Genomic DNA, 12,413 nt, shown 5'->3' on the forward strand with positions numbered 1-12,413 from the left:
AGCTTGTCATGAAGGCTAAATACCGCTCCAAACTTGCACTAAATTTTGGCGAGGAAAAACTGGCATGGCCATTTTCAAAGGGGTCCCTTGACCTCTGACCTCAAGATATGTGAATGAAAATGGGTTCTATGGGTACCCACGAGTCTCCCCTTTACAGACATGCCCACTTTATGATAATCACATGCAGTTTGGGGCAAGTCATAGTGAAGTCAGCACACTGACACACTGACAGCTGTTGTTGCCTGTTGGGCGCGAGTTTGTTATGTTATGATTTGAGCATATATTTGTATGCTAAATGCAGTACCTGTGAGGGTTTCTGGACAATATGCGTCATTGTTTGTGTTGTTAATTGATTTCTAATAATAAATATATCCATACATTTGCATAAAGCAAGCATATTTGTCTACTCCTATGTTGATAAGAGTATCAAATACTTGACAAATCTCCCTTTAAGGTACATTTTGATGAACAGATACAAAATGTATATATATATATATATATATATATATATATATATATATATATATATATAATATTTTGTCTTTATATTATATATATATATATATATATATATATAATATAAAGACAAAATATTATAACACAACTCATCCCCCCACCCCACCCCCTCTCTCTCTTTCCCGCCTTTTTCTTTCTCCTCTTTAAATACAAACAAACAAACACCCTACACCCCCCATACTGCATACACACAAACGCATACAACTGTATACACACACTAGAACCTTACACAACAGACTGCCCTGCACTGTCAATAACAACCCCCTCCCTCCACCAACATCCGTTACTTATTTGTCTCATTTTGTTCGTTTTGTTAGAATTGCCCTATCCCGTTAATGCTGTCATGTCACCCGATTTCTTTTATTTATTTATTTTTCTCTTTTGTTTGTTTCTGTTTGTCTTGTCAAATTTCACCTGTTTTGTCTTGCTTCACTAAATACAAATAAATAAATAAAAAAAAACAGAAAAAATGTGTGATTAATTTGCGATTTATCACAATTAACTATGGACAATCATACCATTAATCACAATTAAATATTTTAATCGATTGACAGCCCTTACTCATGCACATGATGACTATTCTGCCTTTATCTTTTGATGATATATTGCATTATACTGTATAGTGTTGTGCTATTTTGTACATGAAAACAGCACATTATAACTTAAAATACAGACTAATGCAATTCACCACCAACATCTCTAAACTATAATTCATAAAGGCAGCAGTTCTTGCAGTATTTAAGTGTACTTTGTTGCATTTTACTGTACAGGCGATGGTACTGCGTTCACTTCCATACACTTGCACATGCTGTGGCCTTGTCACAGTATCCTGATAAGGAAATAAATCAGCTGTGACACTCCTCATTGAGAAACACAGGCACGCGCAGAGAGGCTACGGGAACGCGGAAGGTTCACTCTTGTTTGCCACAGGCGCCGCCTGCTGTCAGTCCTCAGTATCTTAGGCCCAGTAGAGGATTAAAGCCAAACTTCCGCCTGTGTGGTGTCACACCTAAAATGTTTTCTCCAACTGTCTTCTCTCCTTCAGCTGACATTGCAGGATTTTTTATGTTATTTTCTATCACTAAACTAAACTGTGTATAAGGCCTGCAGGAAGAACAGCTGTGTTCCCGTGATGCAGAAGCTGTTTATCTACATGATATCCAATAACGTCTGCTAATAGTACAAAGTACAAATCTAGATGTTTTAATCAAAGAATGTCTTCATTGTAATATCACTAGCTCCAGATATGACTGGTAAAAGTAGTATTTATCTTGCCAAACCTTCACTAGTCATATCTCAACACACCTTGAAATCATATTTGTTCCAACATGTTTGAAGTCAACTGAGGACACACGGCTAAGTTCATTCATGCACTGTGTTGGCAAAGATTCATACAGCATTTACTATCTAATAATTACTGCTGGCAAAATAACTAATCATGCACATCAGCTTCTACATGTAATGTAGTTCATTTCAATGTAAAAGCCCACTTTTTTGTTAAGACATTAAAGGGGAACACCACCTAAATTAAGAAATCCAATATGTTATTTCCATGGCCTAGCAAAGTTCAACAGTATGTGTGAATGTGAGCTCCTCTCTCTCAAAGCCAAAAACTAGAGAAGTAAGTCTGAAACTTGTGATGTCATAGGGCAGGAGTTCTCAAACTTTTTGGGGCCAGGGACCTCTTAAAGGGGAGAAAATCTTCAAAGGACCTCCTCATAATTGTTACACCGATTAAGCATAATGCTTACTACTATTTGTGCTCTTAGATGCCATTGGAGCTATTTATATTCTAAAATGTTTCAACCTAAATACTTCAGACCTGTTTGATAGTGACAAACAGAGACCCATTTCAATTTGAATCCTGTTAACACCTCTTTGTTTTGCCCTGATAATCCGGTGCTTTGTAATCATATGTCGCTTCAGCTTGGCCGGCTTCATTTGCTAGCACCTGAATACACATTTTGGTCTCCCGTCACTGTCGCTCGATATATGGTGCCTTCAAATGGGGTCGTGTTTACCGTGTCCACGAGAAGAATCCATATGACCGCCCCCCTCTTATGGTATTCACAACCTCATAAGTGGAAAGTTTCTGAAAGCTCAGAGTTCACGAGTTGTGACGTGTCTGTTGACGTTGGCGGAAATGGTGGCGGCCTTGGAAGTTAATTTTTTGGTGCATAATAAGTTAATATATTGTAATTTTAGTCATATATCGTTTTTCTTCGTAATTTTATAATATGTCTGAGGAAAATGCTGATATTCCTCATCTTTTTCCTGCATTATGTTACCCACTTGCTAGCTTGCTAAATTGTTAGCCTCCGAGACTGATTTTGTGGACCCACAGAATGTTTATTTTCTTTTTTAAACCCAAATGAGCTTTATTCTGTTGTAGTCTTCTCAGTTGTGAAACAGAAAATGTTCCCATATACTCAGAACATTCCTCTGGGGGCTCTCAGTGTCATCTAGAACATCTCTCCCTATTCATTGTCTATGGAGCAGCTCCTCACTTTATACCCGATGACATCACACGTTTGAGTTTTAGCTCTCTAGTTTTTGGATTTGGGAAAGAGTTGTTCATGTTTACTAATATTTCTGGACTGTCTTAGACCATAGGAATAAAATGTATGAATTTTGAAAATGGCTGTTCCTCTTTAAAATGTTACAACCATACTTGCACAAGGACTTATGAAGACCCATCTTTTCAATACATGTGCTGAAACACAATGTTTATAACAGTTTATAACAGCGATACTCGTATATCAATATTTTTTTGCACCCCGAGATTACATACAGACAGCTCTGTGTCTCATCTGAGATTCTGAACAAGATGGGATAGCGTGTGTATGTCTACACTGTTCTGAGTTAAACAGCCAAAGATTAGAAACAACCAGCGGAACTGGCTGCTGTTATCAACGTTTACACTTTTACTACAGACAATGATTCTGCTGCAAGCAGCAGATGCTTCAAACAAAGCTGGTTGTTTTGGGTGTTAATAAGAGACACAGGTACTTAATTCATTTGTTACCCACACCCGTCTTTTTGTTTTGTCAAGTGAACCGGTGGGGGGAAGTAAACTGATATCATCACCATAGTAATACTTGCCAGCATCTGCATGTGACTTGGCCTAATTGTTTACACCTCTCCGCCCACGGGGGGCAGGAAGAAAGCTTTTATTTGGACAAAGCAGGTGAAACTACAGGGTGTCAAATTGGGGATGGGCTGCTTGTTTCGGTTGCAAATTTGCCACCCACTTTTAGAATTTGAATGCATTTCTACATTACACCTTTTGTGCCTTGAAGTCTGTGACTATTCCATCTCACTCGTGTTTTTTCCTCCTCACCATTATGAGAAGTTTGCTTGGGGAATATGTATTTAACAACAGTATAGTGTGAGTTGCAATGTATAAGTATGCTGCTGTTGCCAAATATTAGCTTCAGTTAGAGATCTTGTCTCTGTATAAACATTACGGTATCAATATATGACTGCTTCTCCAATGTAATCCGCCTAAGGGGTTCATAAAGAACCCCCAAAACTGTGTGCAATAACAATACTTTCAGCATTATCATTTCCATTTCTCATTAAATGGAAAGTAGGCCTTACAGGTAGTGTGCGTATTGTTCGACAGTAAAGGAATCATGGGGGTGTTATTAAACTTTCTATAGTAAAATTTTATTGGGTTGAATCGTAAGAACTTATCCAAGCTGCCATGGAAGCATGTGCTGAAAACTTTCAAATGTCTTTACACTATCTTTTGAATGGATGTCTCCTTGAAAGCCCTTGTATGTATTCAAGCATTTGTTAGCTGTAAATTGTCACACCCAGGTGTGACACGGGTTAAAAGGGTACTCTAAAGAAAATATTTGGTGTTTTCACACAACTGCTTTGTTACTGAATGTGGCCCTGCAGGAAATACCAGTTCACTGTGAATAAGGTCTGTTTGTTTGATGTTCACAGCAGATAGAAGAGCTTGTATGGCACAGTGACACCAGAGCAGTTCAAAGGTACCTTAAAGGGATAGTATGAGGTACTTTCAAAGCCAGCAACAGTATAGATAAGTTTCACTTTCATTTTCCCCATCAGAAAATATTCCAAATAGTTGTTATTGGATTATTGAGTTTTAGCACTCTAGTTTTTGGATTTGAGAGTTGTTTGTGTTTACTAGTATTTGTTTATGTTGTTAACAGCAAATTGTCATGAACCAGCCCATCATATTTATTATACAATATCTCATAGCATGCTAATTATTTCGGTATCGCTAACCACATCTGTGTCTAAAGGTTTTTATAATCAGTTTGGGCTATATTCCAGCTCAAGATGTTGGGCAATATTCATTCACATATTTCAGAAGTTAGCAACATGATGCACAAGCTTTTATAGTGTTCCTACGTGCCATTAAATATACAATAATTGAATAATGAACCTCTCCCAAGACTCGCCTATTTCCATGCTGTTTGCAATGAGTAACTGAAACTGCACTCCTGAAAGTAATTTAGATTTGATGTGAAAGATATCCTAGAAACAACTAAAATCTCAATAGCCGTAACTTTTTTTTTTTAATCACCACAAATTAACAAGCATAAAATGCATCATCTGCTGCTGACTATCAGGAGCCTTTCTTATAAGGAGCTAACGCTCAGGTGTTCTACCCTACAATCCCAGTAGTGACCACGGTCAAAACCAGGAAGGCTCAGGAGGAGATAAGCGTGAGTAAATATAGCAGTTGAGTGTAATCCACTTCGTGCATTTCATTATCCAGTGAGAGCTCACTCATGCAGTGGAACAGTGGAGGAAACAGTTGACATCAATTGCTTTAGTTTGTTTCCCCAGAATAAATTTATTCAAGTTGGGACAATACAAACCTAGTGAATGACAGGAGGAGGAGGTATCAGATTTCTTTAACAACAGGAATGACATTGGTAAAGAGGATGTGGAACGTTTAAAATCATAAAGATGCACAACGTACAGCCATCGCCCACAGCTAGGTGTGTGTAGCCCCTAAAGTTTGTTCCCATAACTAAGGCAGAATGCTAAGTCCATAGGAAATGGAGAGTTATACGATGGGGGAGTTATTAGCCAAATTTGGCAGTGTGTGACAATATGACAAATTACATGACTTTCTTCAGCTCATCGTACAACCCAGCACGAAGGCGCCGCCCATTGCCTCGGAGCACGTTGACCAGGCTCCCTTGAAGAAAGCCTTGCCGCCCTCAATCGCGTGCGATCTTACGCACAGCAGTCCATGGTCCGGCTGTAACATAATGTCCGCTGAGGAAGGTAAAAAACAAAACAAAACAGAAGTTAGATAATGCAGGTAAAAAAAAAAAAAGAGTTCTATGTCTACGGTGCATTTAGTCCATCAACTACGTATTCAAGCAACTTAACACAGTAATGTAGTTACAGTTGTATATGCGAGTATACAATACAAATAAACCACCTCCTTTGCGACCTGGACTGCATCATCATACGTCTACGGACAGTGTCGAAGGGGTATGAGGTCAGGCCAGCAAACAGCTGTCACACTCTGTGCAATCATCCAGCTCACCAATATGCTGGATTTCTTGGAGTCTGGAAGCATACCTTTAAATATAGAGGGGGAAAAAAAAATTACAAATCTAGAAGAGGACCACTGAGGAGGCTGGTCTGCAAGCATATGTCAATGTAAAAATCAACATACCCTTAGCTGTGTCATACACGCCGAAGTAATGCAGCCCTGTAGATGATGATGCCCTGCACTGACACGTTGAAACCCTGGTACAGACCTTTCAGGCCATCAGACTTAAAGATCTTAACCAGGCCAGTCACCGAGACCGTTGAACTCTCTGCCGGTCTCCAGCTTTTCCCACATCAGCGGCCAGACGGGTACGGGCGAAGTCGAGGGGGTACACAAAGCAGAGAGAGGTGGCTCCGGCGGCGCCACCGGAGGCCAGGTTACCGGCGAAGTACCTCCAGAACTGGGTGCGCTTGTCAACGCCATCAAGGAAGATCTTCTTGTACTTGTCCTTGAAGGCGAAGTTGAGGGCCTGGTGGGGAAAGTATCTGATGACATTGGCAAGGTACCTCTCCAGAAGGAAAGGAACCCTTGCTCCTTGGGGATACGGGTGACGCAGTCCATGATAACCCTTGTACTGCATATCCACGGTGATCTGCTTACTGGCATGCTGGACCTGGAAAAATGAATGAGAAAAGAAAAGTTGGGTTAAAATAGGGAAGCTCATTAAAGTGTAGTGCACAAGACAATCACAAGGTCTCCTTGTTGTGACCTTGGTGCATGTTAATCCTGTAAAAGTTGCAAGTGCAATCTGCACAGCATTATTGATTAGCAATCAATCATTATAGCTGCTAGTGCTGCGTCTTATCTACCAACCATTATTTTATTTGAGAATTTTTTTTAATTATTTTAACATAATTAGGTAAAAACAATCAGGAGTCAGTATACAACAGTTTAGAAATAATGACATTGTGCAGGTTAAACAGAAAATTATGTATAACTAGTTGACCCGGCTGTGAATGATGGCCTCCATTCAGTCATCTCGCTCACCGCTAGCTAAGAGGCCACCGGAAATATTTCATTGTCAATTAAAGCTCAAATATAACTGACATGATGTCTTCTTTTAACTGCCTATGAAAAAGTAGAGTTTTAAACTAAATCAGAGGTGTTGTCATCTATTTGTACACAATGTCCCCGTTATCAGTACAAGCGGTTTGTCCTTCGTTAGCTAACGCTGCGCAAGCTAAGGTTAACGTGGGAAGCTAACGTTAGCAACGTGTAGGTCATTCCACATCCCAATGGTGACCTTAAATCCTTTAACTCACCGCTCTCTAAACTTTCATCAATTCTATATTATCAGATGCTACTGAGCTGTGTGAAGCTCTGAGTGTGTGGATACGTGATGGCCAACCGGCACAGAATTACGTGTTTAACTTGTCTCAATGGCAGCTAGCAAGATCACACACCAGCTAGCCGGCTAACGCAGTCTTTACCTGAAGGAGCAGCTTCACTCTCTCGATGGGCGCGACGGCTGTCTTGGAGATGGCAGCGGAGATGCCACCAGCCAGGAAATCCTTGGCGAACGATACAGCTGTCCATTCATGGTGCGATGTTTTCTTGATGTGCCCTTTCAGATAAACCAGTAAACTCGTAGATATAACCCCCACTTCCCTCTACAGCTGATGGCCTGCACGACGAAATGGCCGATTGTATAGCCGCGTTGCAGATTATATAACACAATAGCTCGCGAGATAATGCGAGACCTGTGATTTGAGGATGTTGGCCAATCCCTCCCACGTCACGCGGGCTCTCTGCCCAATTAAACGGCAGAGATAGTGATGACGTCACTGCGTCATTTTTAGTAGCCTTGGGCGAGTAAATCCTGATATATTATAAAATACACGTGAAGTAACTAAATTTAGACGGAAAAAGCAAATGAGTTACAGCGTAGACTTGTTCTTATTTGCCTCTTTGGCTCACAGTCACGCCCACAGACAATGAGAACAGCAGCTAAGCTTCGACATGTACATGTATGTGCTCTTAATGCAGGGGGCAAAGTCACAGGGTCGTAGCCTACAGAGCTTTCAAGGACTCAAGTGAGGCCTATAGGCCTACACAGCATAATTACTAACTACATAGTAACTACTGTCAAGTTATTGTTTAAATATGTGCAGTATCCCAACTTGAGAGAGATTGAAACATCCACTCGAAGATCTTTAACTGGAATCCGCTCAATGATAAACAGCTTTTCCTTTTTCCCCTCCTTTATGTTGAAGGTTGAGTTGAAAGTTCAGTTCATTTTGGAATTATTATTATTAGCCATTAGTCATTAGGTGAAAAACCTTTGAAATAGAGAAAAATACACATTATTACAAAATAAGTATAAATAAAAATTTTTTTAAAAAATTTGAGACTTTGCAAAATTCATTAATCCTTATTTAAGTTAATACACACATTCCTACTAAATGCCTCATGTTAAATGCAAATAAGCAAGTTCCCACTGCTGCCATAGCCTTTGCCTTAATACAAAGGTAATATGTACATGTGTACTGTATTATTTTATTTAATTACTATTTTTAATTATTTATTTAAACACAAATTATTTATAATTACGTTTGAGTTCATATTAAATCATGCAGTCATTTTAAACAACATTCCCCATAAGCCCATGTACGTCTCACCACATTGTGACTGAATGTGAACCAGGATATGCCCGCACTTAACAAACAATCAACAAACAATCAACACCCTTTTAAGCGCTTTGAATCGTCACAATTCATCTCTCAACACTCAGAGAATAAATAATATTGTATGGTTGCTTTCCAGTGAGGTGCATCCCTCTGAATGAACATGTCTTATATAACCCAGCCCATTTATAGAAATGTTCTTGAGCAACATACTGTCACTTGCTTGCACCTGCTCTGCTGAAAGCTCACCTGTTGAAATACTAGCTCTGTTTTTTTTTTTTTTTTGGGTGAAAGCTAATTGGTATTAGTATGTATCATAGATGACGTAGGTGACAAGTGCTGCATATGTGCCAAAATTCCAAAATAAAAGTCTCATTCAGCCAGTTTAGGCTTGATCAAAATTGTCCACTAGAGGGCAGCAGGAGACTTAATGTCTTTCTCTTTATTTAGCTGATGAACAGAACTCCATATAGACCTACTGCATGCAGGGGGACACAAGTTTACAAATAAGCTTTCAAAAATATATCTATCTATATAAGTGTAAATGTAAATCAGCATTTATTGTCATACATTGTACACAGTACCTGGGAAATGTACTCTCTGCATTTAACCCATCTCAATGGAATTTCATTTCATTCTCACTGTGCAATATCATTTTCCACTTGTGCAATTTTGTTAATAGTCTGTTTATTGTCAAAACTGTATATACTGCTCCTATTTTTATACTTCCTTCTATTTAAATGGTTCATATGTTGTTGTACTTTGTTTAGCTCTTTTTTTACTGTGTTAGCTTATGCATCTTGTTTTTTGCACTATCCCCTTTGCTGCTGTACACTGCAAATTTTCCCCACTGCAGACTAATAAAGGAGTATCTTATCTTATCTTATCTTAGTATTAGGAGAAGTGGGCAGCTACTATATAGCTGCCTGGGGAGCAGTTGGGGGGTCCGGTGCCTTGCTCAAGGGCACCCTGGCAGTGCCCAGGAGGTGAACTGGCCCCTTTCTAGCTATCAGTCCACAGTCTGTATGGACTTGAACCGGCGACCCTCCAGTTCCCAAGCCAAGTCCCTACAGACTGAACTGCTGCCCCATCTATCTATCTATCTATCCTTCTATCCATCTGTCTATCCGTCTATCCGTCTATCCATCTATCTATCTATCTTTATATCTATCTATCTATCCATCCATCCATCCATCCATCATCCATCCATCCATCTATAAACCAACTGAATACCCCTCCGCTCACTCCTCTAATAAAGCTGCCTTGCCTATCCATCTATCTATCTGAAAAAACAAATGTGAATGTGCCATCCATTATTTCCATGATCCAAAAGGCCGATGTAGTACGACATATTGCTGACTTCCTGTTGCCCTCAAGGTCTCAATGTTGTGACATTGTGTTTTTAGGTAATCATGTGTTTCTGTGACAGTTTTAAAAACTACTTGTGTTTTATTTCAAGCTGGAACTGAAAGCAAAATATCCTCATTAAATGTCAGCGGTTGTATACAGTTGTCTTCAGGGCCTCGTTTATAAGCTTATTATACAGTATATGTTTAATGTGACCACACAAAACTCAGATAAGACTGTTGTGATTCAAACCTAGCTGTACAGTAAACACATTTTTCTCACAGTAATGAGCCAGTGCTCACATTGTTGGAGTCTGTATAACTTACAGGAACTGTATGTCTTATCTAATGCACAGGGTTGACCACATGGAGGAGCTGCTGTGATGCCGTGCAGTCAGCGTCAAACCTCCTATGAGGAATCTTGCTATAGACCAGCTACTGAAGCTGGAGTATAGGAGAAGACCAAAATCTGACTTAGCTTTACTAAAGGCAGCAAGGTTTAGTCTGAGTGCAGTGAAAGGTCTCCTTGTGCTGCCATGGTTACTGTTGATAACAGTGCCTTTTTACACGCATTGCTGTGTTCTTGTTTGGTTAGATGTGCATTTTAATGACAGTCACTGGTCACTTGTATTTCTTACTGTTGCCACTGAACAGGAGGTGTAAATTAATCCACTAATCCCTTTTAATTAGAGTGAGGACAGCAGGTCAATGGCATACACTTTTGCACGTTGCTTTTGTTTTCTTTCAGTGAGAGGCAGCGGCGGGTTCATTTAATCATATTTTGAGTGCAGTATTTTTACTGTAAATTGGGTAACTCCATAGAAATGATTCAAACAAACATCTATAAATTACCTTAAAGGGAAAAATATATCTGATCTGCAATTAATCTGATTTCTATATAGGCTACGGAGCATTAAAGGAACAGTGTGTAACATTTTGGGGGATCTATTAGCAGAAAGGGAATATAATATTTAGAACTATGTTTTCATTAGTATTATAATCACCTGAAACTAAGTTGAGTCATTTTATTAACAGTGTTCCGCCAGTCTTCGAAAGGAGGAGTGAGCGGACTGGTATTCAGTTGGTTGCAAACTGCAACCACACCACTAGATGACACCAAATCCTACACACTGTACCTTTAATATAGCAGCAAACAACTAATTACAATGTAAAGATACAGAGGAGTGATGTCTACCTGAGCAGAGAATGAAGTCACTCTCCTTTTGTGCATGTTGTAATCTCCGAGCTTCTCTGTGCTTTGTTTACATAGCCAAGCCGTTATAGTGAGTCTCTGTTCCCCACTGGCTGGCTAATCACCGCCGCTCTCTCTGTGCTCATACGGCAGTTACCGTCCCGACTATGAATGTATAAAGAGGTTAGTACCCGCGCTCCGGTTCCCCTCCAGCCCACAGGCTTTCACTGTTAGCGCTGTCAGCACTGTTGCCGTTGTTTGTAATTTCGTGCTGTTGGCTCTGCCGTCGCCATGTTGAGAGCCTGTGGGGGCATTATGCTCTGAATTTCATATTGAGCACCTTTTAACCAAAACCTTCACAAGGCGCAAGCAAATATGACAGCTGCTGTGTGATCAAAGTCCTAACTTTATTTAGTTTTGTGATTACATCCTAGGAGAGAATAGAAGCCTTTACTGTACTCTATCTGTACAATGAAACTGTTTGTTTGGATAAACAAACATAGGATGTCTCAGTGTTGCAGGTGACTGTGCATGTCATCCCTTCTGGACCAACCCTTTCCACCCACAGGTCGGCTGCAGCAGTGGAACAAGTAGAGATTTCACAGTCCCAGTCCTGCTGTAAGCTGATATGAATGAAAAAGGCTCTGGGGCTGCAGAGGAGGGAGCATATTTAATTTTACATTTAAGCTCACCTCAGCAGACACATAAATGCACCTGTGGGGGGAAAAACAAACCAATATTTATAACCAGACACATCAGATGGGTCCAAATGGGAAAAAAGGAGGCAGCTCCAAAAGCAGCTCAGTATACGGGTAAAAAAACTCAATATTATAAGTTTAGTGTGAAGGTCAAAGCTATTACTGTTCATTAATGGAGATTTGCTTTGAACACAGTCAGCCTTTAAAACCATTAAAACACAATAAAAACAGTTGGGTTAATTAAGTGGATTAGTGAGTGATAATAATTCTGTTGCTATGCTACAAATATATAATCCCCTCTAAACATAATTGACTTTTTAATGCAGTCACACCTTGTGTTGTCCATCATGTTGATCCTTGAACTAATGGCTGAAACAGCCCAGCTGTTCTCACACAGGAAATATTCTAACACCCCCATGGTCATATCCAGTCTGCTCAGGTGGCCAATCACAGTGAGTCTTTAACAGAGATGCGCCATGCAGTCTA

General features: G+C 39.8%; 1 protein-coding gene across 1 annotated transcript; it reads right to left on the reverse strand.

Moving 5' to 3' along the window:
* Positions 1-5,325: 5,325 nt before the first annotated feature.
* On the reverse strand, positions 5,326-12,345 carry si:dkey-251i10.1 (uncharacterized protein LOC100038774 homolog). Its single transcript, XM_037749174.1, is given in 14 exon segments — positions 5,326-5,653; positions 5,656-5,781; positions 5,951-5,963; positions 5,965-6,021; positions 6,023-6,093; positions 6,191-6,218; positions 6,220-6,309; positions 6,311-6,340; positions 6,342-6,571; positions 6,574-6,631; positions 6,633-6,680; positions 7,498-7,677; positions 11,922-11,943; positions 12,260-12,345. Coding segments are annotated over 14 exon segments (1,071 nt in total). The 3' UTR covers positions 5,326-5,621.
* Positions 12,346-12,413: the final 68 nt, after the last annotated feature.

The sequence above is a fragment of the Sebastes umbrosus genome, chromosome 17 (assembly GCF_015220745.1).
Source record: "Sebastes umbrosus isolate fSebUmb1 chromosome 17, fSebUmb1.pri, whole genome shotgun sequence".
Lineage (NCBI taxonomy): Eukaryota > Metazoa > Chordata > Actinopteri > Perciformes > Sebastidae > Sebastes > Sebastes umbrosus.